The 27,851-nt window shown below is 40.4% G+C and overlaps 1 protein-coding gene across 1 annotated transcript in view; it reads right to left on the minus strand.

Annotated features, from left to right (window-relative positions):
• Positions 1-27,851, minus strand: part of LARGE1 (LARGE xylosyl- and glucuronyltransferase 1) — a gene marked incomplete at its 5' end in the record, with an annotated part of 153,111 nt that overhangs the window by 112,439 nt on the left and 12,821 nt on the right. Inside the window, 2 exons of the mRNA XM_019471451.1 lie at positions 2,716-2,887; positions 23,385-23,508. Of these exons, the coding sequence (XP_019326996.1) occupies positions 2,716-2,887; positions 23,385-23,508 (296 nt within the window). The remainder of the gene's footprint in view (positions 1-2,715; positions 2,888-23,384; positions 23,509-27,851) is intronic.

A 27,851-nucleotide genomic window follows, 5' to 3' on the forward strand; every position in this document is an offset into this window, starting at 1 on the left:
TTGAATATTAATCAGCTTTCTTGGGCCCCTCTTCCCTCCAGGGCTTTGTCCCATGACACTCTACCTAGCAGATCCCTGAAGAGGCCAAAGTCTGCTCTCCTGAAGTCCAGGGTAGTGAGCCTGCTGTGCGCCCTCCTCGGTGCTCTAAGGATCTTGAACTCCACCATTTCGTGGTCACTGCAGCCCAGGCTGCCCTTGAGCTTCACATTCCCCACCAGCCCCTCCTGGTTGGTGAGAACAAGGTCCAGCACAGCACCTCTCCTCGTTGGCTCCTCTACCACTTGGAGAAGGAAGTTATCATCGATGCATTCCAGGAACCTCCCGGATTGCTTATGCCCTGCCGTGTTGTCCCTCCAACAGGTATCAGGGTGGTTCAAGTCCCCCATGAGGACCAGGGCTTGTGAGCTTGAGGCTGCTCCTATCTGTCTAGATTCTAGACAGAAAGGCTGAGAGTTGGGGTTACTCAGCCTGGAGAGGAGAAAGCTTCGGGGAGACCTTCTTGCAGCCTTTCAGTACTTAAAGGGGGCTTGTAAGAAAGATGGGGACAAACTTTTTAGCAGGGCCTGTTGCAACAGAACAAGGGGGAATGGCTTTAAACTAAAGGGGGGTAGATTGAGACTAGATCTAAGGAGGAAACTTTTTATGCTGAGGGTGGTGAAGCACTGGAGCAGGTTGCCCAGAGAGGTGGTGGCTGCCCCATCCCTGGAAGCATTCAAGGTCAGGTTGGACGGGGCTCTGAGCAACCTGATCTAGTTGAAGATGTCCCTGCCCACGGCAGAGGGGTTGGACTAGATGACCTTTAGAGGTCCCTTCCAACCCAAACTATTCTATGATTCTATGGTTCTACGGTTCTATGGTTCTATGATTCTATGTTATGAGGGCTGGCAGCAGCACAGGAATTCTGTCTCCATGTGTAAGTTAGAGCTTTTCACAGCTCTAATCAGCTGAACAACCTTGCCTAGCTCTATGGAGACTGACTTACACCCACTTACTTCCAGTAATTACCCTTCTCCATGTTTCTATATTTTCTGTCTGTATTTTTTTCAATCTTAGGCCTACCTCTGCTCCATATTCCTGTCTTTACAAGCAGTCTTTATGCTTGGTTTCCTTCCCCAGTAAAAAGCAAGGGACCTTCATTGAAACTATGGCAGAAAATATAAGCAAGGAGATGATCCCCCTCACTGTCTCAATTCAGATTTTGCTATCTTTGACCATACAGTGCTCTACGCCCAAGTTCAGTTTATACACCTTTTTTCCACCTGCTACATCATGCTAATACATCATATTCAGTAAACTATTACTATAAATGGGACATTAGCACGCTGTGAGACAGCACAGCATTACTCCCTATGCATACATTTATGTGAATTATGGTTGTCAAGGTATATGTTTACATGAAACTCAAGGTTCAGTGTAGGGAAAGGCTTGGTGAAGAGGTTTGAACACTACTTGAATAGGAGGAAAAACTTTCTATTTCTTAGTGAAGCAAGTTTGTGAATAGTTCACTTAAGTATTAAGTATTAAGGTGATTGCTTCTGGCCTGCTGAAGAGACATCAGTGTATCCAGGGAAGGGAAACAAATGCATGGAGAAGCAAGCACTAGAACCCAGTCCTTGACTGTAGAGCTGAAGGTAACAGCTCCTGCCCATTAGCTGGGTACTGGGAAAGGCAAACAGGCCTTGTGGATTTCAGCATGGGGTAAGTACAGTAAATGTGCTCTTTTTTCTGTCACCTTTCTAACAGAGTGGTTTATTTTGGCTTCTGTAAATAAACAGTCCCATTTGCTTAGGCTGACTTTGCTTGAGGTGATTTTAAGAGAGCTGATGATATGCATCAAGGCTACACTTTTATGGGACTGTAAATCTTCAAACCAGGATACTGGAATGCCTCTGCACTTACCAGCGCTCCAATACATATTCTGAGGGCAAGAGGAGAACAATAGGGCACGTCTCTCACTCTGAAAAGCTGGCAACACTGGATCCTGGGAGAATTAAATTGTTTTAGCAGTGTGTTAGCCAGGAAAGTGCTCTGGTTTGTGACAGGGTAGTAGGGAACTTTTTTGTGATCATCTCCTTACACAGTTACTCTGAAAGTGTCCTTTCTTAGTCAAACTATCAAGGAGTTTTTCAAGGAGCTGCGGGAAATGGGTATAGGTAGAGAAAACTACTTTAGGTGGATACTTCAGATCCAGAACCCTTTATCAACTCATAAAGAGGAGCAAGCAGTAACTCATTTCTATTCACATGTATAAATCTGCCCCCTTCATCCTCCTCCCCGGCCCAAATATGATCCTAACCTCATTCTTTTTCCGTGGTAACATGGAAAAGTTATACTGAAAGTAATAATTAAGTTTTATTAATAAAAAATAATATAAAACAAGTTCTTCCAAGTATTGAATACCAACAGGTGCTTGAATGGTAGGTCACTACAGCATCCTCATAATTCTTTATCATCTACTGTATTGTCAAGCTGTCACCTGTCCCAAATAATTAGACCAATAAAACAAACTACATAGATAATCAGTGTTGTCAATCATTCTATATGGAACATTGTTGAGGAAAGAGCTTACAAATAGAACAATTATATTCAAACACCAAAGATCAAGAGAGTGAAAACATTTAACAAATCTCAGATAGCCCTTTTACCCCGTTGTACTGTTTGCTTTACCATTCTCCCTCCCCCACAAATGAAGACATTAAAAAATCATTAGAATACCTTTGAACTTGTGAAAGACGGCCCATAGCTCAGCAATGTCAGTGGCAAATGTTATGTCTGTGTCGAGGACAATGACTCGCTCAAGGTTGGAAGGTAGAGTCTTAGTCAGAACCAACTTCATCAGCCCGTAAATCCCAGAGTAGTGTTTGTTGGGGATCCAAGACACTTCCGACTGACAGGAAATGGGAAGTGGGAAAGAGGAAGAAAAAATAATCTTCATTAGAGAGAGAAATTCTTCCTGACACTAGTTTCTTGTAATAGTGGAAGATCTCTGAAGTACCAGCAATACAACACCATAAAATGCCAGGAGGAAAGAGTCATCTAAAATCCTGCTTCTAAATTAACTTCAGAAGCTCTGAAATACGCTGAAGTTTCTGAAAGCTTGAAAAAAAAAGTTCTTTGAGGCAACCGCTTTACACAATATAATTAAATTAGTTGAGCTTTTCCAACCTGGTACAATCCATTCTGAGACATCCATGTATCCTGATAAAATTGAAATGTATTTTTAATCCAAAACTTCAGGTGTATTGTACAATGCTTTCATTTTCAAACGGAACAAAAACTTTTGTGTTTGCCACTCCCAGAATTTTCTGACTCTGAAGTAGAGGTAACAAACATAACTTTTTTTCCTTTTATTTCTTAAAGATTTGGAGGCCAGAATTTCAAAAGGCCAGTCATTTAGCACAATGGGCCAGAAAATTGCAAAAGATTGTTTCTTACAAACTCAAATTTTCCTTAAGCCTTACATCTTTAACTTATAACTAGTGACATCACACAGACATGCTCAAAAGTGGAGAAAGTGGGAGAACATTTTCAGCCACATTTTTTTGTTTGTTATGTATTGAAGAGGCAAACCCAAACATTTACATTTCTTCAGTAAGGGCTAAATAAAGCATTTCTACAGCTTCTAAAATACGCTGGGAGACTAAACTCAATAGTTCATTGTTCTACTGGCACTAGGATGTTCCATGAGCTACGTTTCTTCTTCATTCTGTGAGACTCAATTTCTCAAATATCAAAAGTCACTGCTGAAAGTGGGATGTAGAAGTTTTTGAAAAGTTCCTACTGCCCTGTCTGAAACTCCTCTCGTTTAATGTTTTAAAGGGCATGCACTACAGTTCCCAGATTTTAAATTTTCCCCTGGGTCATGTTCCCATTAACTTCAATTAGTATTTTGTCTACAGGGGACCTGAGTGAGACAGATTTCAGGATTTGTCCTGACATGTTATACTTCAGAGAAAGTAGGCGGAAACTAAGTGCATTCATAAAACTGAGAAGATTTATTCTGTTGTTTAACTGTCTCATATCTATTCACTGGCATTCTAAAGTTTATTATGGGAAACAGCTTTTGCACAGAAGAGCTAATTTCCTCCAAAATCCTTCAAGAAAACCTTCCCATAATAGAATGGGTTCCTAAACTTTATTTGGAAGTTGGAAGAGTGGTTGAAGAAAGGCTAATAATAGCTGCTTAGAGTGCATTTCTTTTTGAATATAAAGTAACAAGGCCTCTGCCGATGCAAGCTGACCCGCTCTTTTCCCTCTAAAAGGGCACACAACTTTCTTCTGTATTCTCAGGGTTCCTGTACCAACGCAAAGAAGGAGAAAGGCAAAATTTTAAGGGGGAAGGCAGGGAAAGCAGGTTATCATAAAACAACCCCAAAACAGAAAGTGCAAAGTGAAGTGCGAAGTTTTGTTTACTTTTTTGAAAGGTATCTCATCCTGGCAATCCATTTGTGTGTTCTCTTGTCTGTGCATATAATTCATATGTAATCACTTGCACACACAATCTGGCTGGCATTGTCGCCTACACACATCTATGTATTATTTACTTGTGCTCTCTATAGGATTTGCACTGTAGAATGCCAGAAGTAGCACAAGCAAGGAATGCTAGGACTCTGGTATAAACCACTATGAAAAAAATTAGAGAGTTAAGTAATACATAGCATGGTTTTATTTATGGCTCTAAAGAGCCATCATTCTAATTTCATTTTTTCTTGCTTGCTCTCTCTTTAGTTTGTATGGTGCTTAGAAGAGAAATCTAGTTTCTGTCTCCGAGATATATGCCAATATTAAGTCTCTAGTTATATAAAAATGAACTTCAATGCTCCCCAGAAATTTCTTCTATGTGTGTAACAAGAAATAATTTCAAATCCATACCCTCAAAACTCTAGTTACTTGTGGTCCTAGCTCTCCCAGATGATGGCCCTAGGAATGGAGCGTCACATCAAGGTGTCAGCAAAGCAGTATTTACCCTGCTTCCCCAAACTCTGCATACCATTCTGAATCTGCCACTTGACGTCCTTGTGCTAGACCAGCCATGGAGATCAGCTCTCTTGTCATACTGACATAGTAAAAGAGTTAAAGTAATTTTACAGACTTGAGCTTGCTTTTATTATTACCCATCCCTATGTTATTAATTTTGGATGGCGTGTCCTTCATTTAATTAGTCCAAATGCAATACTGCTCCAGAATAACTCTTAATACGCTTAAGCAAATAAGCCTAGTAAGGCAGGGGTTCAGATGTCGCATGGATAGCCTGAAACAAGCAGGGAAAGTAAAAGGCAGCTGGAAAAGTAAGTCACCTGCAAGGAGCCATTAGTTTCTTTACTCTCAAGATTCCCAATATCTAACACCACTGCAATGTATCACTGCAGGGAAGACATCCTTGCCTGGCTGTTCCTTCTGATCTGGCACACAGAAGCCAAAAGCTTGCCATCCTGAAGCCTGATGTCCGAAAGGATCGCTTTTGAAAATGAAAGGAGCAGTCCCTATTCCAAATGGTCCATCACAGCTGGTTAGCACGTGTTTTATTTGAGCATATGTTGAAACTTGAACTGTCAGTTGGTTCAATGTATCTGCAATTTTCTCTTCTCTGCTGCAGGGTTGACTAAGACATAAACAGGGGTCCTAATTAGTCCCCAGCATAATTTCTTCACTGCTTTGCTATTCATGAATAATGTAACCATTCCAAATTCATGCCAAGGAAAACTCCTTACACTACACAACAGCACTGTGAAGGCTCACCCTCTCTGGGTATTACATATAGTCTTACTAAAAGAAATACAAGAACACTATGGTTGAATAGGTGCTTACTAGTTAAGAACTGCCAGTTTGAGATAATTAAGATGGCCTAAACACAAACTCTTGCAAAATTCTGCAACCTCCAAGCTGTCCACTTTGATATAACTGATAACATTTAGCCATTTCATTTATCTAAATATTTTCTAAGTATTTTCTGTAAGTCTTAATACATTTTTTTTCTCTAGCATAGTTAAAATGGCCCATATATGGAATGTTTGTGAATAATTTGCTTTACAAGCTAGATCAGAGTTGCCTTCAGACAGCAAATATTCCTAGAAGATACGTCAGGAACAGAAAAAAATAGAGTTAGTAAAAGAGGAAAGTGAAACAAATAGTGTGACATACTTTGCCATTTGTATAATTCTCAGTTCAGGAGAAATAGCACACCTTGGATCTCTAGCTCTCAAGAGCTGGATTTTTGTTCATGAGAGGAGAGCAAAGAAAGGCATTTAGCTGGTGCTGACAGCGATTCTTTTAAGTAAGCTAAGTGAAATAGTATCTTCTCACTAAGTATCTTTCATCAGAACCATCTTTATTCTTTCCATAATTGAAGACTGAAAATACACTAAATTATCTAAATTATTTGGTGCTTCTGGCTATGAATATAGAAATTACATGCCCATGAGTCTGCATGCTGTACACAACTGATCACTCTGGTAAATGCCAGAGAAGCGGGAGCAACAGTCTCCATGTCCAGTGATACTCTACCAGCAAAATTATGCTCTGACTGTCTCTGGGAAAAGCTGGCTAAAACACAGTGGCTGTACACGGCCTAACTCAGCTTTCTCACAGTTGCTACCACTGTATAGATGTTCACTAGAGTTAGCAGCAGTGCCCTTTTTAAGGGGAGAAGCCTAATATAGACATACAGCTTAAAATCAAGCTTCCCTGTTTCTATGACGGAGAGAGGGGAAAACAGAAGCTCCTTCTCTGTTTGTGAAAGAATTGTATACTGACTACATTCCCAAGTATTTAGGTATTTTTATTCTTAAAAACACTTGAGTCTGGTTGCCCACACATTGAGATCAAAGAGCACTACTCTTCTACCAAGTCATCACAAATATATTCAGCCAGACTTTGACTCTTATACTGTACTTCTTTAGGGAATTGTAGTGATTTTTTTTTTCCTAAGTATGCTATTTTGCCCCCACAACCAGGTGATAGGGAAATTTGCCCAGGCTTCCCAGGTGAATACTGATTGCTCTGTAGCTGTAAGTGAAATCTGTACATGGGCAGGTGTCTTGAGCCTGTTTGAAACAGATGGAGGCTTGGTCTTGTAGATTTAGCAGAGAGCAAATTTGGAAAACACTACCAACATGAACAGAATGACAGTGGGAACAGTGACCAACAGGAAAGGACAAACAACTTATAGGTGCCTGTATTGTGTCAGATCAAAAGTCCATCGAGCTCAGTAGCCGGCCTCTGATAGTGGATGGTGGCAGATGCCTACTGAAGAATACAGAAACAGGGAAATTCTACAGCGATACCGCCCCCGTATATACATATACATGCCATCCTCTGGCAATTTGCACCAAATTTCGGAGCTAGAGGTGGTATTTTTTTCGTTAACAGCTTTTGATGGATTTTTCATCTGTGAATTTGGTTGATTTTTGAAGTCCTGTAAGTTTTTAGCAACCACAACATCCTGCAGCAGAGAGTGCCACAGCTTATTTACAACTCCTGTTTGTTTGGACCTGGCTATCTACCAATTTAATTTGGGTCACATTCGTTTTCACAGAATGACCAGAAGAGCAAACGCATTTCCCTGAGTAGTTGTGGCTAATTCAGAACCCAACACTGTACACATAAAGTTAGTATTCTTTTTTCTCATGTGTCTTACTCTGCATTTATTAACAGCTGCCACCTGATCCTCATTGGGATAAAGACCAAGAAAACAGCTCTTAGAAAGACGAATGTGGGAAGTAGGGTGCAGGGATGGGTGCCAGTCATGAGCATAAGTGTGGAAAAGAACAAGGCAGGTGCTCTAGTTGAGCGAGCAGAAAAATGCACTTTGAAGTTACATGCCAGGATGAGATACAGTTTCGTTATTTGCTAAAAGCCCAATTAATTAAATTCAATTATTATTGCATTTCTATTTAAACCTTGTGCTCTTAAAGGTCATCAGTCTTACAGGCTAAGACACTTTGTTTGCAAATATAATTTTGCTGTACTCACCTTTCTCTTTGCTACATTACTAAAATTATGATAAACAGAGCAGTAAGGTGAAGCACAAGAAAAGAAATAATGTATTTGCTGCCTTACCTTAGTGCTGGTTTATATATACACAGGCTGGAGTATAAAAACAGTAGCAAGCATAGAAGCAGAGGAAAGCCAAACTAAGATTCTGTAGGACTGTACATGTTTCTCTCATTACTTACCACCTTCCCTCAAGTACCAGAGGTCAACAGAAAACCTAACAATCTGGCTTCCTATGTGCTTCTTGGATTGGGAGGGGGTATATAATAGTACCATTAAATAAAGCACTCAGGAGTTTTAGCTAGACAGCTACATAAGCCTGAGACTGCATTTCCCTTCCAAATGCAGCCCTTCCCCAGTTAACCAGATCTGACTACCTCCCTACCAGAAGAAAATCTATCCTAACTTTTCCTGATGTATAGGTTGCAGTCTATACAGCATCACAGAATCACAAAATGATTGAGGTTGGAAGGGACTTCTGGAGGTCACCTGGTCCAATCCCCCCTGCTCAAGCAGGGCCACCTAGAGGCAGTTGCCCAGGACGATGTCCAGATGATTTTTGAATATCTCCAAGGACAGAGACTCCACAATCTCCCTGGGCAACCTGTGCCAGTGCTCAGTCACCCTCACAGTAAAAAGTGATGTTCAGAGGGACCCTCCTGTGTTTCAGTTTGTGCTCACTGCCCCTTGTCCTGTCACTGGGTACCTCTGAAAAGAGCCTGGCTCCATCTCCTTTGCAGCCTCCCTTCAGGTATTTATATACACTGATGAGATCCTCCCCGAGCCTTCTCTTCTCCAGGCTAAACAGTCCCAGCACTCTCAGCCTTTCCTCATATGTGAGATGCTCCAGTCCCTTCATCTTTGTGGCACTTGGCTGGACTCTCTCCAGTGAGTCCATGTCTCTCTTCTACTGAGGAGCCCAGAACTGGACCCAGCACTCCAGGTATGGTCTACCAGTGCTGAGTAGAGGGGAAGGATCACCTCCCTCGACCTGCTGGCAATACTTTGTCGAATGCAGCCAAGGTTACCATTAGCCTTCTTTGTTGCAATGACACACTGTTGGCTCATGTTCAGCCTGGTGTCCACCAGGACCCTCAGGTCCTTTTCTGCCAAGCTGCTTTCCAGCTGGGTGGCCCCCAGCATATACTGGTGCATGGGGTAGTTCCCAGGTGCAAGACTTTGAACTTGTTGAACTTCATGAGGTTCCTGTCAGACCCTCATCTGTTAAATAGTATTTTTTCCCATTTTCTTAACAGAATTCCTCACTGTCCCACAGAATATATAGCACTGTAGCACCCCTTGAGATAAAAAAAGTGCTTCCTGTTCAGTATGATGAGATGAGGGAAGTTTGGCTGATGAAGTGTTTTCCCTGGCAGCATGTCCTTAAACATTTTACACTGGAAAAATGCAACCTTCAATACTGTATTGATTTTCTCACTACATTCACTGCATCTTCCTAGATATGCTTGGAAAAAAAATCAATCAAAATAATCCTCAGCTATGACATAATATCCCCATCCCCACTCCAAGTAAAAGACACCCTTTCTGCTCAGCTGACTTCACAAAAGCACCACTACAGCCAGTATCTTGCAAGAGCCTGAAGGTCAGACTGGCTGGGTTGATGCACCAGGCTGAGAAACAGCAAGCCTGGAAGCAGAAGGTGCCACTTGCGCACACCCCTCTCAGAGGTGGGCTAATAAATGGGATCAAATAGACCCAAATCCCACTGCTACCCAAACTTAATGGCTGCAGATTCACTGTTGTGGGGAAACAGTCAGCAGCAAATAGGAGGAGTCAGAAAACAGAAAATTCTGGGGGAATTTGAAAGGGCAGTCTGCAGGTAATTCTGCCTTCCTAGAGCTTTCACGCCAGGTTTTGCTATAAAAAAGATCTGGCATCTAGAATATACTGATTGAAATAAAGAGAGATGTGAATTAGGCTCCGTAATGAATGACTTGATGGAAACCTGGATTTCCAAAAGTATTCAGCATCTACTTGCTCTCACCAACTTCAACATAGGCACCACCTTCCCAAAGACTGTATCAGTCAGGTGATAAACTAACTTCAGGATCTTAAAAAAAACAAAGGAAGCAAAACAAAACAAAACTTCCAGGCCACAGCACAATCATAGAGAGTGTTGTATGTCTGCACAAATTGTATCTGAATTGTTCTGAATTGTATCTGTCACTGATCTGAAAAGCAGTGCAATCTACATGGTGCAAGAACTTACAGCTGGAGGAATCTCTGTGAAGGAAGACCAAATTCTTTGGTAGCTGCTGTCTTCAGGCAGCCCTTACAAATGGCCCAGGCATGGGAAACAGCCCTGGAAATTCTGTTGTGTGAATCAGGTAACAATAAAAATTATTTCCTCAGATTGGATAAATAACTTCTTAGACACACTTGATAACTTGTTTTCACAGCTTTTTCATTACTTGTTTAGTGCTTTGCTGATTTAATGAACATTAGAAGTAGCAAGTTGTTTTTTTTTTTAAATCATGTGACCTTTATTTAGGACAAAGCTAACAGAATTGGGGTTTTCATGTCATTTCTAAACTGGAGGAAAATACTGTCACCGTTTTAACAACCATCATATTACTAATTTTTTTTGCAACACAAAGCATAAAAAGAGGGGGAAAACAAACTATATCGTATTGCTGGCACAGGACAGGAACTTTTCTTGATGCACAGTTTTTCTCATCACTGTTTTTCATTTCACACTGGGACAACTTCATCCTGCTGTGAATTTCTGCCATATCTCTTCTCACATTCATGAAAACTGAGTCACAATTCCAGCAGCACTAGCACAGATCAGGGTTACTTTCAGGATAATCTTTCCCATTTCACATTGACTATACCTCACAACATCTAAAGTCTTTGCAGGGACATCTGGCTGATCCCCTTTCTCACTCTCCTGCTTCCCAGAGAGCAATATCAACATCTTGTTGCTGAGATTGGGTTAACTGAGTCATTGAGAAAGGAGGAGAATAGCAGGTTAAAATTAAATATGGGTAACATTCATGCCTGGCTTTAGCACACTGTATTTCTTTTTTTACAAATAATAATAATAAAAAAAAGAATCAAAAGTGAGAGAGAGACCAATTCCAAGTGACCAAAGAGCCTGGGAGGAAGAAGGTGACTGTCACCTGTAATAGTTTCCTCAGGAGGAATGCCAAAAGGAATCTCCTTGCATCTCACCTTTGGAAAATCACTGCCTTTGCTCCATCCTTGTCAGGTATCCAGCAAACATTAACAGAAGAGCCTTATTTAAAAGAAAACAGACTCTTATGTTAATGTTTGCTGGATAACTTGTAACTTCAACCTTGAATTTATTTTTTTCCCAGGTGATTCACACGTTTAGATTATACTGATATTCCCCCCCATAACTGGTCCTTCCTATTTATATGAATGGTTGTCAAGGAAACCAGGAATCCAGCAAAGCTGGGTAACTTTTCTAGATTCAGAATTTCTGGTGCCTGAGTATTTAAAAAAATAATAATAATTCACACTGAAAAACAAGTGTAAGGAGATGGAAATTTATACATTTTTGCGAAAATTATTTTTCTATTTCTGCTGGCCTTTGCTGCTGTTGTTACTCATCACAGAAGCACTGGTGACTTTAATAGAATTCTGCCTCATCTCTTGCTTTATGAACAGATAATATCTTCCACACATACATGCAACAAGTCTGGATACAAATAGCGGTGAGCAAAAAGGTTGAGATAGAAATGGATGATTATCTGAACCTCTGGGTCCTGGATAATGTAGAGCAAATGCAGAAACCATGGAGCAAGCCACAACTGGAAAGGAAGATTAGATATTAAAAAGGCAGAACAAACAAAGCCTCCCAAATCAGCATCAGCATACAGCAAAGGAGAATAACTGCAAATTAATTCTCATCTCTGTAGCAAAGTCTGTAACATAGTCTGACTGATGCTGATGCTTGTTTTTCTTTTTTTTTTTCCTTCTTTCTTTCCAAATCTCTCACCAATACACACATACACACAAAGGGCAGACAAGAGGGAAAAACCTGATTTAAGAACGCTTCTTCAAAACAACTTCCTTGATAACAAAATTAACTGAGGGTGCCAAGAGTTAAGCCATGCTCTGTGTTTGGAACCAACATGCTTTATAGAGATGAAACTGCAGACTGTTATATAAAGTAAAATGAATGTTTTTTCGTCTCTGCCATTTAGGTAACAAGATATTCAACCATACAGCTTCTTCAGAAAAGAAATGACCAAATAGTAATTCACCTCCTGGGATCTGTGAGGATTACCTCCTGCCCCTGAGGTCTTTGGCTGGCTTTCCTCCACAAGGTTTCCATTCCTCCCTCCTTGCTTAGCCCCACCAAACTCAAACAGCCAGTTTCCATTTGACTCTGAGTCCTTTTCTTTACTCTCATCTGAGACATTCTTAATTTTCTCCACTGTTTCTTGCTATCTCCAAAATGCTGAGTGTCCTCTTTGTTTTTCTCTATTCATTTGTGCAAGACGAGACTGCGGAATAGAAAAGAAAAGTCTGGCCAGTCTCAGTTAGTGCTGTTTCTTGTTCCTTTGGGGCCTCTGGCCTCAACTCCAGCTGTTTTTCAGTGTGGCAGTCAAGGGTGGAGTACCTACAAGAGTCAGAGCACCCTGAGAGAGGTCAGTGGGAATAAACCAAACACCAGCCTCCCAGTCCTACCTCTCCAGCAGAGGTAAAAGTACAAGTCTTCCCTAGAAGATAAGATACAGCCTTTTTTTTTGTTTTTCTTCCTGTCAGTGAATGAATGAAAAGAGACACACAAGCTGGACTAGATAAAATGGCAGGAAGCCAGAGCTTTCTGCTAAAAGCTGACTGATAGGTAGATCTGGCTAGAATTTGGCCAGTGGTCAAAAGCAACTCATGGCTGCCCTTCTCACTTCACCTGTATGGAAAGATAAGAAAGATCAACTGCATGCTTTAATTGCTAGTGAACTCAATCAACAAGCTCTTTGTACTAATCCATCAGGGAAGATACCAATCCATGAAAATATTATCATTGCCAGCTTTTTAATTTTAGTAACTAAGCAAATACATGCACATTAGCTGCAGTCATTATATGTTCTGGCAAATTTCCATGCAGCTCTTGGGGTCAAAGTCCAGAGACATCCAATCTGTATTTTGCACGATGTCAGGATATTAAACAGGTATCATCAAGACGCACTGTCCAGAATAAAAAGCAACACCATCTCCTGCATAAACTCATGTTCTGTTGGATAGATAATACCTTCAGCTCAGTGACAAAAATGTATCTGAAGTGGGATTTTTTTCCCTACTGGATTTTGGGGAAGAGTCCTTTTTTTTTAAGGATGATGAAAGAAGGTAGCAGAACAGTTACAGTGACTATTATTAACCAAGTAATGCCTGGCAGGAAACTGCAGGTCTAAAATATTAGTTATCATGGGCAAGAAAAACCCCAACCAAAACCCAAAAATGTTGAGGAAAGGACTTCTCACCCCTTTAAGACTGAAAGATCTAGTCCTGTTTGTATCCAATACAAAACAGAATGTACCTCAATGCAACAGCCAGAGTTGCAGAAGATGATGATTTGTGGAAAGGATGTGGGAATGCAGCTTCCACCAGACCCCTGACATCCTAATATGAGGTCAAAACATAGCAAATACGTATTTAAAAAAAGGATCCATTCTTCTATTCAGAAGGAAATCACTAGCTACTATCGGCATCTCACCAGTAAAATCACCTCTCTTCAGACCTAAACTTTTACTGTTTCTACCTTCAGAGCAAGAATGGTGAAACTTCAACAGCTGAAAATGCTGCACCAAGAAAGAGGCTATTAATGGGTGGAATACACATCCAGCTGGTGGAATAAATACCATATCCCATAAAGAACTATTAGTTCTCTTATTTTCACCAAAAGCAAAGAATTTGCAGGAAAACAAATCATCCTCCATTCTGCAGGGTTGGAGGCCAGGTGAGCGGGAACTTCTTATATTGTAATTATTGCTTCAAGAGAACAAAAATTACATGAAGCAGTGTTCTTTTCTCCAATGGTAAGTATTATAATAGATCAAAACTCCTGGAGACTAAAAAGCTCCAGGAATACATCTGGGATAAAAAGGATAATAAAGGATAAAATGTATTACAATTATGAACAAGCAATACTAACAATAACCTAGTATAAGAAGTACTGAATGCAACAGGGGGAGTGAAAAGTATTATTTTTCTTTGTTACTAGAAAGAGATAAGATGTCTCTCAAACAATGCAGCACTAACCAGAGAAACAATCTGAAGAAAATAAAGACTTAATTGGGAAAGTTGGGCTTCTCCAAAGCAAGCAGTATTGAGCTTGATGTTCATGACACCAGTCTAGCTTCTTGCCTAGGTTCTGGTTAAATATTGGCCAAATACTTCAGATAACAGTGAATTTGCATGAGTGGTGTTTAAAGGAAGTGTCCATGTAGCAGGCATGTATGTCTTGCACTTCTTGAAACTTTTGGTGTGAGGGCTAAGGCCACCGGTGTCATTCTAATTCCATGTATTCTTGTAGTTTCACCCTAAGGACCATCAGATAAAAATGCAGTCAAACAGGTGAACACAGATCCTAAATGGCTGATTAAAACAATACAGCTGGAACCATTTTATAAAGGCTTTCAACTGTATCAGCTAAAAACTGTGGAATCCATTCAACTGTGAAAGGGGTCAAACCTGAAGTAATGGAACAGTATATGGGAAAATTATCATGGGATCGAAACACTGCTGAGTTTTCATCTTTGTTGCTGAAAGGGTGAGACCTAGACACTATCATCTTACTCTCAAAAAATGAAACTTCTGCAGGATTAAGTCAGTTTGATCCGAAAAGTGGTATCTCCACTAACAGAAATAAGATTTCTCAATTTAGAAATTCAAATGTTCTCATATGAAGTTGACTCCAAAAGAGGTACCATCAGTGGCACCTAATTAATAACCTTATAATCTATCTCCCGTTTGAAGCAGGTACTCAAACTCCCAATCAGCCTGAATGCCCTTACCCAGGCTGAGATGGTTTCAGAAGACGTATGAGAAGAGTGACTTCACTTCACTGTGTGCTCGTGCTATGTCAGGCGCACAGCATGGCTTGTAATTTCCAGTGCTGTGAAAAAGTGTCATACAAAGAGATGTGCCCAGGTAAGATGAACATCATTTTCCACCACAAGAACGACCATTTCAGCCCTAGTCCTTCAGAATACTTTCTGCCTACGCTACCTGCTGGACTGCGCCATGTGAAGGAGCCCACATCTGAACTATCGTACAACACTCCCCTGAATTCCAGTTGTTTCTCAGCAACAAGCCAACACCAAGTACTTTACAAATGATGAATTCTAACAATTCCAAATCCCTAGTGGTGAATCAAGGATATTCTTGGAGTCCTTCCAGCCTGATATCTTTTTTCAGCTTATCAATCAGACATGGAAATATATACACTTCAGTTCTTTGTAAATCTAAAAGCAAGGATCACTAAACATTTTTATAAGATGCTCACATCAATACCAATCCTGAATAGGAATGCCTTGAACAGTCACTGCTGTTCTTCTATCAGTAATCGAATGCCCTATGGCAGGGAGGTATCCTTATGAGCAAGTGAAAAGCCATTAAAATCTAAGACCACAGTCATTACATGTCTTTCCAGCTTTTTACCTGTTACTGCCAAGAAAAGAAATTGTGCTGGAACACAGGATGCCCACTAACTCTCCCCAGCAAGTGCAGGGGAGATACAACCTATACTCCTTATGCGGATCAAAGTGTTAAATAATTTCTGTATGTCCAAGGTTAGGACAGCAAAATGCTTTCATTTCTTATGGATGGATGATAAAGTTCTGAGAAAGCAGCTGCTGTAATGGGGATACATAGCACAAACAATAGTTGCAGCAGTCAGTTCGAGGCACTGCGTGTTTTTAACTTCTTTTTTTCCAGGGCACATGGGATAATTTTTGTCGAACTGAATAATTTTTGGAACATCTCATGTGCAGTTATTCATCTTTTTCTCATTCTCTGCTAAAATAGCCTTCCCTGGAGGTGCAGCACATGTTGCTGCAGTAAGAGTGACGTTTAAGAAGCTGAATGCCAAGCAGGAATCCTTGCTATTGAAATGTCACAGTCAGCTACTATGATACAAATGTGGATGATGGCAGTGGAAGAGAGTTGACTCCTTATTCCTCACTTCACATATGTTAAAAAGAACAGGTACCCTGGCTTCCTGGTAGAGGTAGTACCTAGTGACTGTACTGGTTTTCCCTAGAATCAAGAAAAAGGTGGAGCTACAGAGAAGCCCACAACAGTTAGAGATAAATTATAATATTAACAAAGAACTCAAATGTTTCCAAAACACCAGCAGCCGTAGGAAAGTGTAAAAGGGGTTTATAAAGCCAGGCATGAGGCTTTCTTTTGAAATAGCCAGTTGTGCAGCAGAAGCACTGCACAATATAACACAGTAGGCAGACTGGGACCCTTGAAAGAGGCCCAGGATATACTGCACCTTCTTGCATCACACTGGGCTTCATCCCAGTATACCAAATTCTTACAGTTCCAAATCTTAAATTAACTGACAACATTTGTAAATCCAAGGAGAAATTACACAAAAATCTGCAAAAAGCTATTCCACCTTTGGTATCTTGCCTTCCTCCACAGACAAAGTCAGAGGTGAGGCTGCTCATGAAAGCTAGGTGTCACTAAGCAGATCACAACTGCTGGAAGTCAGTAACGGCATCACGACTCTCATTCTCATGACCAATTTCTGATCAGACTCACTGATTTCCACAGCACTTCTTTCATCACCGCCTGTTTTGAATAGGCAGAAATTTAAGACCCAGTGTGATTTTACGTAAAATTACTTTTTTCATATTCTAGGCCCGAATAATAATGGAAAACACATCTAATAATAATTTGTACTGTTGCATGGCTTTTTTTGTGCAGAAGAGGGACCGGGGAGGGCAGAGGAAGTACTGCTTAGGCTACCAGTCTGCACGGATAGATTCTGACCACTTCACAAAGGTTCTACTGTGCTGGGGAGTTTGAATTGCTATCTGTTTCTTGGTGGATACTCATTTCCTCCCAAGCAGTCTGAAGGAAAATATACTGGCTTACAAAACCTGGTCTGTTAATGTCCAGTCATCTGTACTGAAAACCATGGATAAAAGACCCTGTTCTTAGCATGGTAGCATTGTATCACAACCACAAGCATATTTTATCACCTGAGACTTCACGTCTCTAGTATGCAGTATGTTCATTAGCAAATACACAAAATCTCAATTATAACGTGGAAATTCAAGTCTAAAACTTCCACGCAAGTTATGAAAATCTGTACAATGTTTTGTTTATAGACTTTGGTTTTCAAAATCTTAAATTTGCATTTTTTTTTTTAAATCATTCTTTAAAAGAGAAAGGGAAAGGGCAGGAAGAAACAGCAGTCTATGCTTATTATTTCACTGACATGTACAGTAGGCCAGTTTACAGAAAGACAAAAGGTTGGTGAAATGCAGGAGCATTGCAAGCCCACCATAACATGTGACAGTATTTGACCAAAACCACAGTGCTGTAGAAACACTTTAATTGAATACCTACCACTGCGTAAATGAATGTAAACATAAACAGATGCTGTGTTTCACATCCTGTATTGCATTAATAGCAATTAGATCTTGCATATGAAGTGGAAAAGAAAGGAAGGAAAGTAATGTACGTCTGCTTTTTAACTTTGTGTGTCTGCCTCTGAGGCATACAGTGAACTACTTAACAGATAAACAATCATGCACTGCCCTTGACCAATATATAATCTGCATGCAGTGCAATGCAAATATAGCCTGTTATAATCTGTGATAGTTAGTAGCCAGTCGCGAGTCCTGTGAAAACAGATCGTTATGGATGGCTGCTTCTGCAACATCCAGTGGAACTGCTTGACCAGGAAGATGGTGGAACGCAGAAGAATGCTGGCCAGTTTTGTCGTTCATGGCTTTATCAACACTGCTATCATTGTTACCCTCTGCAGTTGATGTGACTAACACTGAGCTAATAATCTGTTCATCAAATATCATCTCACATCTTCCCAATTGTCAATCAGCTCCCTCCCTCCCATATTCAGCAGGTGGTATCTGCAGTTCTGTTGGAAGTACTTGCTTGAACATGGTTCCAAAATTGGTATATGGCAATGTATGATACATACCGCCCCACCAATGCTAACATTCATTGCAAAAGCTTCCACTGGTAGCAAAAAAATTCATGACATTTGACTTGCTTTTGGTGTCATTTGTTGCACAGATGCTTACAAACAGAGCATATGTTGAAAAAGCTAACATTATTGGGATATTGGCTTAGGGTAACTCTTGCATGGGCAATACAATTTGTCAAACAGGACACTTGGTTGCTGTCTGGATGGTGAAGGGAGTCTCCATAGTAAGGGTCCTTGCAGGGGCATCTTAGTGGGATTGGGTGAGACTCCCTAAAACATGGTTCTGTCCAATTTTTATAATCCAGCTGGCCTGTGGTCCTACATGACCACTGCAAGACATGATTAATCCATCGCTATAGATTACCTTAACCTACATACAAAACATTTCCTAACTATCTTAAGTATGTACAAAAGACTGTCCTACACGATCATTTCTACACATGTAGGAACTGTTTCTATTGATTGTCTTACCCTTGTGCAGTTGATTAACTTTGCAGCAGGAATTGCCTGGGAATCTCTGGGACAACCAGATTCTCCACCCAGGATGTTAGTCAACACATTTATGCATACAAATTGGTCTAGGCACAGCAGGGACTGCCTGGAAAATCTCAAGAACTGTCTGAAATTCCCACTGGGACAGCTCCTGTAACAATCTCTCAAATACTTCTTGTGCAGACGGCCAGCAGTTCAGTCAATCACCTAGTTTCAACTTGGTCTGCTGTCTCAAACCAGCCCTTTATCTCATCTATGCAGACGACTAGCCTGGGAGTTCCTGGACCGCTCTGGGAATTAGTAACTTAAGTGCATTGGGAGTGCACACAGGCACATCCCTGAGACCCAGCTACATTACAATTATAATTAAAGAATTAAACTTTATTTTTCTGCTTAAATCTCATAGCCCTTGCCCATCTATCTGACGAAATGATGTCAACGTCTGACCTAGTGAACTGCTTTCACAGTTCAGATGGAAGTGGCTGAGGAGTGACTCATCTCATGCTTAAGTAAATGCCTAAGGTTAGGTGATATTTATGCCACACCTTATCCCAGCTTGGTTTTGCTCTCTGGATCACAACACTGATTTTGACTGAGTGTGCAGACTATGTAACATTTCTGATATGAAATCGCCTAAGGCAGCACTGGTAGTGAGATTTGTGGTCTATTGTTTCTGGGAACAGTAAAAGCTGGAATATTGTCCATATATGCAGCAAAGTATGGAGCTTTTCACATTTCACATTTCACTTGTTCATCTATTGCAAAAACCTATTCACCATCCCTACCTTCAAGTTCACAAATCAATTGCAGCACGTTTGTGGGTTGAACTAGTTAAAGGACATGGCTTTTCTGTTTTACCAGTGATGAAGAGACTACGTTTATCTGGGCCATCAAGATTCACACACAGCAGAGCAGGCAACTGCTCGTTCTACCTTCTGCTTCCCTCAGTTCACCTGATGTTGGCAGTCTGTCAGGCAACATCTGGAAAAACAAACTCGCCTCATCTGTATTCCACACATCACACATACAGTACTGCTTTATCAGCTGCTCCTTCTGCTCTGGGCCAATGCAGATCACAATGGGTTTAATGCCTATACTTCCTTGTGAGTGAACTGACATGAGATTCCACGTTGAATAATGAAGCGTAGAAGCTAAGTGCTCACGTTGCACATCTTCAATAGTTAGCTCTGGAGTTTCTTCATGTAAGGCTGGACTGAAAAAAACACAATATCCTGCAGCCTGATATTTGCAAGTCACAGCTGTAATGGGTCTTTTAGATCACTGTTTCACAGGCATGCTCTTTTCTTTTATTTAATGTTCAAAGAAGACAATTTTCAGTTTCCAGTTATTTTGTGGGATGCATTGCTGTAATAGCTACATCTACTGCATTAGGACCAAAGCTGAATAACATGGCTAATGTGATCATATGAAGTGAATCTACATTGCCAGGTAACCTTCCAGTTCGTAGTCACAGCCATATGTGACCACATAAATTTGGAAGAGTTATGTGTGGGCCATACTGAGTAGAACAAGAATGAAGTCTGCAGCTATGGAATGGCTCGATTACTGGCACCATTATCAGCTGCCCACACTTCAAGGATGCTTACTGCTGATTATTAACTGCATGTAGCAAGTTTAGTTAATGGGAGAGAGTTGCACTGGCAGTACAGTTCACAATCTGAACAGCTTCTAAGTTGAGGGAGAGCTTTTAAGCACGTATCTCCCTTGTGGTTATTGGCAAGGCAATGAGGAGACAAGCCAAGTTATGTTCAGGGAGGTTACAAGCATCTTAGTAGAACTGGCTGTTACACTCATCAAACTAGCTGTTTAAAAGAAATATATCCAGCAAGCTCCCATCTCAACTGTGTCTGACCCTTTTCCTGGAAATATTGTTATCTTGGCTCAGCTCCACAGCCAAGTCTCCTCCTCTTCCGTCCCATCCCCTATCATGTTCCTCAAGCAAAGATAGACCTCTCCCTGGCCATTCTTTCCTGTGCTCCATCCCTCTTCCAAGCAGGCTAGTGTTAGTTTGGCAGCACCCACCTCTAGGGAGAGAATGAACGTAGGGTCTTTGTGGTGCAGGATGAACATGAACAGCTGTGTCACCTTGCAAAAGGAAAAATAAGTCTTCTCTAAATTTTAAAAGAAACATTTGGCATGCCTAATTCACAGCAGCAGACAAAGTAGATATGTTGGTTTGCTGGCCCTAGAAATTCTGGGATAATCGGTGGTACCTTGTCTTCCCTTTCTTGCATTGAAGTGTCCAGTTCTCCTCTAAAACCTGAGAGAAAACAACACCTACTGCAGAGCCTTATTTTCTACACCTTCCTTCAGGACACTGGTTGCTCTAAATCTAAGCTAAACAGAATGTATTTTAAGAACTGCAGGATATCTTAAGAAACATTGCCAAACATTTTAGTCTCCAAATTCTGCCTTTTAAAAAATTAATACTCTAGTAGAAAGTGTTGCCTCAATTCTAAATAGCTACTTGAAAACAAAAAAGCATCCATACTATTTATGGAGGATCTAACATTATGTTCTTCCTTCCACTGTTTGAGCAGGAACAGGAGCAGGAGCAGGAGCAGAAGCAGGACTTTTCCCAGGACTTAAGGGCTCAAGCTAACATGCCAGCTCCTGCTGCATTAGAAGAGGCTGGAAGCTCATACTTTTCCAGAGGGAAAAAAACAAACATGAAATGGAATGTTTTCTGTAGCAGCTAAAATGTGTTCCAAAATCATGAAACATTGGTGAATGAAAGCTAAGCGGAAAATTCCCATGCCGTTGTTCAGTCTAAACCCTTTTAAATATCAGCAATTGGTATTGATTACAGGTTTAAAAGAGAACTACAGAGGGTCATTAAAACTGAAACATAGTGTATACTGTAACACTGGATTCATAGATCACTTTAGAGAAAGGTAGACTTTCTAGTAAACATTCCAGAATCAGCTCTATGTTTTCTTAACACTGGACAGCATAATATAGCTCCCAAGAGTACAGGTGAAATACACGAACCCAAAACAATCATTAAATCCTCTCTAGAGGCTATAGGAAACAAATGAGATGAGCTCCTATAGCTGTCTGTAAACAGCTGTCTGTAAACAGCTCCTCTGTCTTCTTTGCTAAAACTTGCAGAATGATCTGGATATGAGCCAGCATCATACCTGGCTTTTTAAAAGCCCATTTATATTTAAAACTCTTTGCTGTCCTTTGGCAGTGTCTGTCACATCCATCTATGCTGAGTACTACTTTATACTGTATTTTTTGGCTACTGAAATCAGGGAAATTGCTTGGTATGCAGTATGATGAGCTCTGAGCAAGAGTGGCAGACCTGGAAAGATGTATTTATGCATCAATACCTGCATCCAGTAAGAAAGTGGTCCCCAACCTAAAGCCTATGAGTTACATGCAAGACAGTCCAGTATTGCTTTAGGTCACCAGCCATATAAAAATGAAAGTTGAGTGAAGAGGGTGAGACAAAACAAGACCTTGCTCTGTAGCCTCATATCTGCACAGTGTTTTGCCTATAAATCAGCAAGTTGGGGATCACTGAAGCAAGCTCTCTTGGTTATTATTTACTTAACTGGATTGGACCATACCCAAATGACCAGAAGGAAAACACTAAGAGGTCTGTCTTGCCCAGCTGAGAGGCTAATTAAGCACTGTAAAATCCTACAATTTGCAGAAAAGCACATGTAATATAGACACATACAAGATTTACAAGAACAAGTCTCCTCCTTGATATGAAGCTACAAAGAACAGAAGGAAGATCTCTAGCTAATTAGGTTAGTATCAGCTTATGGCTTCATGTAGAAGGACCAATAAAACAATAAAAACAGCTAGAAACAAAATATTTTTCTCAAGGATCATTTTTTTCCTTTTCCATCTCTTTCTGCAACTTTTTGTACTCAAGATTCTACAACACAGTGTGCTTTGAATTTATCCCTTAATTAGCAGAGCAATTTGCTAAATTTTGTTTTTTCCTTGTTTCAGGGTGCTGTTCAGAACAGTCTGATAAGTCATACAAATTATTGCCACCAACTCCAAATGCTAAAATCTGAATACTTCATTCTACTTCCACAGCTAAAAAATGTGCAGCTCAAACTCAATGCCATGCCTCTGTGATTTAATTTAAACTTTCTAACTATGAAAAGAGAATTACTTATGCTTTGAGTAAGTGATTTTTTTTTCCCCTTGGAACTCTCCTTTCTTCATATTCATTCCTTTTGAAAGGGCATCCAGATAAAGAAGATAGCTATTTCAAAATGGAATATTGATACCTTGTCAGAGTGTGTACTTACGGTGTTACACACCCATGCTTAAGGAATGCAGGGAAGTTGAGTGTTTCCAGTAACAGACTTGGGCTTATTGAATAAGATACTTAAGATTCCACCACTGCTACTAGGAAGAAGTATCCTTAGCAAAACATAATGTGATCAGATGCAATTCAACCTGGGCAACCAGAATTCTCTTGATAGTAAGTAAAATTCTAAGCTGCTAAACCACATATTCCATTAGTGGAGAAACTGCACTGCTTTTAGCGATTTAGTATCTTCTAGCTAAGTGTAACTGGGGTTACAATCACGTGGGTTAGAATTAGTTTTAGCCAGGGAGAATATTTTAGCCAGCAGTTCTCCCCCAAGTGCCCAATCAAGAGAGATGAATAAAAGAGGGATGACATGAAACCAGAAGTGTATGAGTAACATTTGTGTTTGTCTTTCTTTACCTTGAGCTCATCTGCATCATAGAAGTCTATGCGCACAGCAGGGACCATCCATGTCTGGAACAGAGTCGCCAGGATCTGTTTGGCAATTGCATCTGCAATGAGGTGGAAGTGGAGTGGGTTTCGCCTGATATGAGAAGGGAGAGAAATGCATTAATTCAAAGGTTTCTAATTCCTACTGTAAAAGGTCAACATCAGAACTTACAAAACTTTATCTATGTCTAAGGTCTCAAGGTAAAGTGTACAGCATGTTTGGTGGAGTCCTGCTCTGTGGCCAAAGTGCTGAGACACTTACAATTTGAATAAACGTGACAATAATAGAAATACTGGATCAGTTTCTAGGTGGTTGTAAATAAATATAGTTCCTTTGACTTCAGTGGAATGTGATGATTTATAATAGCTAAGGATTTGGTCCCTTCTACCGGTTTCTTAAAAGAAGGCCAAGTTAATCCCCCTCTGGGGACTCGAGCTGTGAAAGTGATTACTTTCAGTTTTCTGGGTCAACCTGGTAATTTATCTTTGTGGTAAGAACACTCGTCTGTGGAGAAATGGGGAGGGAAGGGAAGGTTAAAAAATAATCATCTGAATGAGGTGAAATTCCAGGACCATTGAGTTTACATGCATCTTTTCTACACAGGAAACTTGGGGTATCAACAGCTGTCCTATGGGAACCCAAAATTAGATGTTTCAGGTGAGTGCCTTCTAGCTACTGCCATAGTAAATAGAACGGAGACTGTAAATCTCCCAATGTCCTTGTTCCTAAGAGGGACGGAGGTTGAAGAAAAGCAGGAACAAAGAAAATATTTTACTTCAAAACACCATATTTGGGTTCACCTATGTACTTACAGGACTTGGGCTAAGTGAAAAGCTTCAAAACAAGACGAGCGAAGCCATTATTAGCAAAAGTGGCAAGGTTTGACAAAGTGTATGGATTTTTCTATAGTAATGTGAACTTGGACATTACAAATACCATCTTTAAATCCCTTAACCTTGCTTCTCTCTTTGAGGAACAGTAAGCAACAACTTCTGTGGTAGGACTGTGAAAACCTGCCAGTGGAATTTAGCCACGATTTGTAGTCTTCCATGTTTATCCCTAGCTTAGCAACTTTCCCTGTCAGCAGAGAAGGACAGAATTTGCAAAAGCCACTAAGAAGACAGATGGTTCATTTAGACTTTAGCATTGGCTCAACCTTTCTTCGATCCCTAGGGTGGAATAGTGGAGTCTCATTTCTGTGAAATTTGTAAAGGTAAATGGGTGTACTTGTTAACTGATATTTTTCATTTAAAAAGAGGAGCATTTAGTTTCAGATGCTGGTTGAAGTGGAAGATGACTGATGCTACTGCATTCTGCTGTGTGAATGAGAAGTGAGGAAATCTATGTTAGTCCAGGCCAATGTACTTTCTTTACACTTTTGGGCTTAACCCAAGAGATGAAGGTTATTTCTTTCTCCATTTCCTGCATTAATGAACACTATGTGCCTTTCTCTTTAATGCTACTCTTCTTGCTTTGATGAGTAATACTGTTTCTCACTGAACAAAGTCCACAAGAAAACGTAAAAATACATATGATGGTTCATAACACACCTCTCAGCAGAAAGAGGAGATTGGTGTGAGAAGCAATGTATGGCTGGATTTTGCAGTGTTAGAAATACCATACCTAAGATCCAATCCAATACCCAGGGATGTCAGTGAAGCTGTTGTATTGGCTTCCAGGACACTGTGGATCAAATTATGTGCTTACTGGAAAACCAGAAAAGGGCTGGTTAGAAGCCTTATATATGAGATGAGATGAGATAATCATGATGGCAGAATAAACCCACAGCTGATCTGTGTTTAACAATATCCAAAACACTAAGCCACAACATGCTTTCCAAAAAGACAAAGGTCTTTCGATCTCCAGCTTGCCCCGGAGTGAGGAGGGGAGAGGGAAAGGCGTAGGCTGCCAGCTGCTGAGCATCCCATTACCAAGCTAAAGGGATCAGAGCAATTATATCTGCTTCACCAGCCCAGCAGGAGAGAAGAAGAGGACATCCTGGCTCACGCAGATTCCGCAGTAACCAGGCACCTTGCCAAGAAAAGATCGGGAAATAGCAGTGATCAGGAAACACATTTCATTAGCAGAGAAAAGACCAAGAGAAACAAAGTACAACACCAGTGGCTTTGGGTACAGGCAAAGCCATATCTCAAGGCAAATAGGTGTTGAATGTAAACATACACATTCCACATAGGTCCCTCTGCTTAGCAGGGGCTGAGTCTGGTATCCGGTAGGACTATTTCCCAGCTGGTGTTCTTTAGTAATTTCTTTTCCTTTTTTTCAGGGTCATTTATGTATATTGCAAAGTAGAACAAGAAGAGTAAAAAATCAGTTAAAAACAAGAAAGTTAAATCTTCTTTCAAACCATCATTTAGTTAAATGGAATTGATATAAAATATTTGAAGATGAAACACACTAGTTGAAAAGAAAAAATCTGATACAAAGACACTCAGATGTTCAGTGGCAGTTCATACTTATCTGAATGACCCAGAGTGTATGAAACTTAAATGGGAACAGGTGGGTGACATTTTCTTTAGTTCAGCTCCTACTGGGAGAAAGAAAAAAGGAGTAGCTGTACTCCTACACAGAAATCTCTTTCAAGTTGTTAGCCTCATGGTAAAGATTCAGCTGGAAGGAAAGTATGTGTCAGAGGCAAAGCAGAAGATTATCACTTACAAAAATATATCCCCAAAACAGAAGAGTGACCCGCTGACATCTACAACTAAATGTGCATCAGTCACAGAAAATTTTACTCCAGATGAGATTTTACTTATGTGAAATGTGAGGTTTAGCATGGTGCTAGAAGCCAACAGAGCACAGACGCAAACCTGGAAGACCTTCTGAAGGTAACAGTACTAGCATACACACAGATGACATCTTTTACCTCTTCTGGTGTCTGCAATATGCAAAGCCTAAAAGATATGGATTGCTTCAAAGTGTTTATGAAACAAGTTCAGAAGCGTAAAGATCAACCAGCATCCATTGTAAAAGATACAGAAGAGATTCTGTAAGATGAGAAATCTTTCTCAAGAGATATGAGAAAGGGATGTCATCTTTCCTCTTAATTGTTTGCCAACATGACTGAATCACTGGCTGCAAGAATTAGGGGTGACAATCAGGATATTGTGCAGGATTCCACTGAAAGCTACCTTTCATTAGACTCAGATGTTTTGCTGTACCATTTGGTGTCAGTGAAAGCTATTCCATTCTTCAGACTGGTCTTTGTCCAGGACAGAGACATTTTGGGATATGAGGTTTATAAAACTGAAATCAAACTATTGCTCCTATGACAAGTTAAGGGATAGCCATGTGGAGAGCTATCCTTCACAGGCATTTAGCAGCTACAATTTAAAAAGTTTGGAAGATACCTGAGTCTTCCAGAGGGAGGCTTGAGAATCCCTCACTTGGGTAACAAAGAAGGGTGGCATGGCCTTTGAAGAATTTTAACGAGCAGCTGAAGACACTGAAGTTTGCTAGTGGAAGTTGAGTGGCATGAAACTGGAAAAATATGATGCTCTGGTTAAAGAACAACCCAACTTCTTTCTGTTGTGAAGGTAGATCAAGTTATGAAAAGGATTTCAATGCTGTGGTTTCCTGCAATAGCAGGGGAGTTAATGAGATGACCCGACAGGTTCCTTCCAATTCCCTGAGCCTCAGGACTTCAGTGCAGGACATTTTCTTGGGTTGAAGGGAACCTTGAATCAAGTCTCAGAGAAAGTGATGACCAACACAAACCTCCTCTTCCCTCATTCCAAATGTGAGGTGGACTTCCTTTGACTTCAACTTCTCTAACCAACTCAAAGCACAGCTGTGTGTTGTGTTTATTTTTAATGTATATGTTATTCCATATAACTCATTTTCCACTGGGCACGTCAAGAGAGCGAAAGAACCACACATGGTAGAGGTTGGCTATATCCTGTACTGCTAGAAAGCACTATACTGTAAATGATGACAGTATATGCAGCTATGCAATAATATAGGTCAATATATGACAATTTTGATAAACTTCTCTTACAAAATCAATAGGTTTTGGAAAATTCCCAGTATTCACATGAATTCATATGTTTGGAAGTCAAGGTTTCTAGTGTCCCGGGTTTCAGAACAGACAGCCTTTGAACTCTGAGCCCCAGGTCTTCCAGATTCCTCACTGTTGAAGCAGGTATTGAAACAGCCGGAGAATTTCTCCCAAGGCCCAGAAATCACCTCATCTCATTTACCTCAAAGATTTTGAACATCTGAATTTTTACCAGCTACAACTTTTCACAGTTTCTGCTACATGGAAAATGCTGACGCACTGATGTCAATGCAGAAGAATGCCATTTCAAAATATGGGTATTTCCCATCAAGTGGAAACTCAAGATTTTAACCACTCTGTTTACAAAACTGCAAATCTTCATATATTAAATTATTTCCACTTATCTTAAGATCAGAACACT

The sequence above is a fragment of the Aptenodytes forsteri genome, unplaced genomic scaffold (assembly GCF_000699145.1).
Source record: "Aptenodytes forsteri isolate BGI_AS27 unplaced genomic scaffold, ASM69914v1 Scaffold482, whole genome shotgun sequence".
In the NCBI taxonomy this organism is placed as follows: domain Eukaryota; kingdom Metazoa; phylum Chordata; class Aves; order Sphenisciformes; family Spheniscidae; genus Aptenodytes; species Aptenodytes forsteri.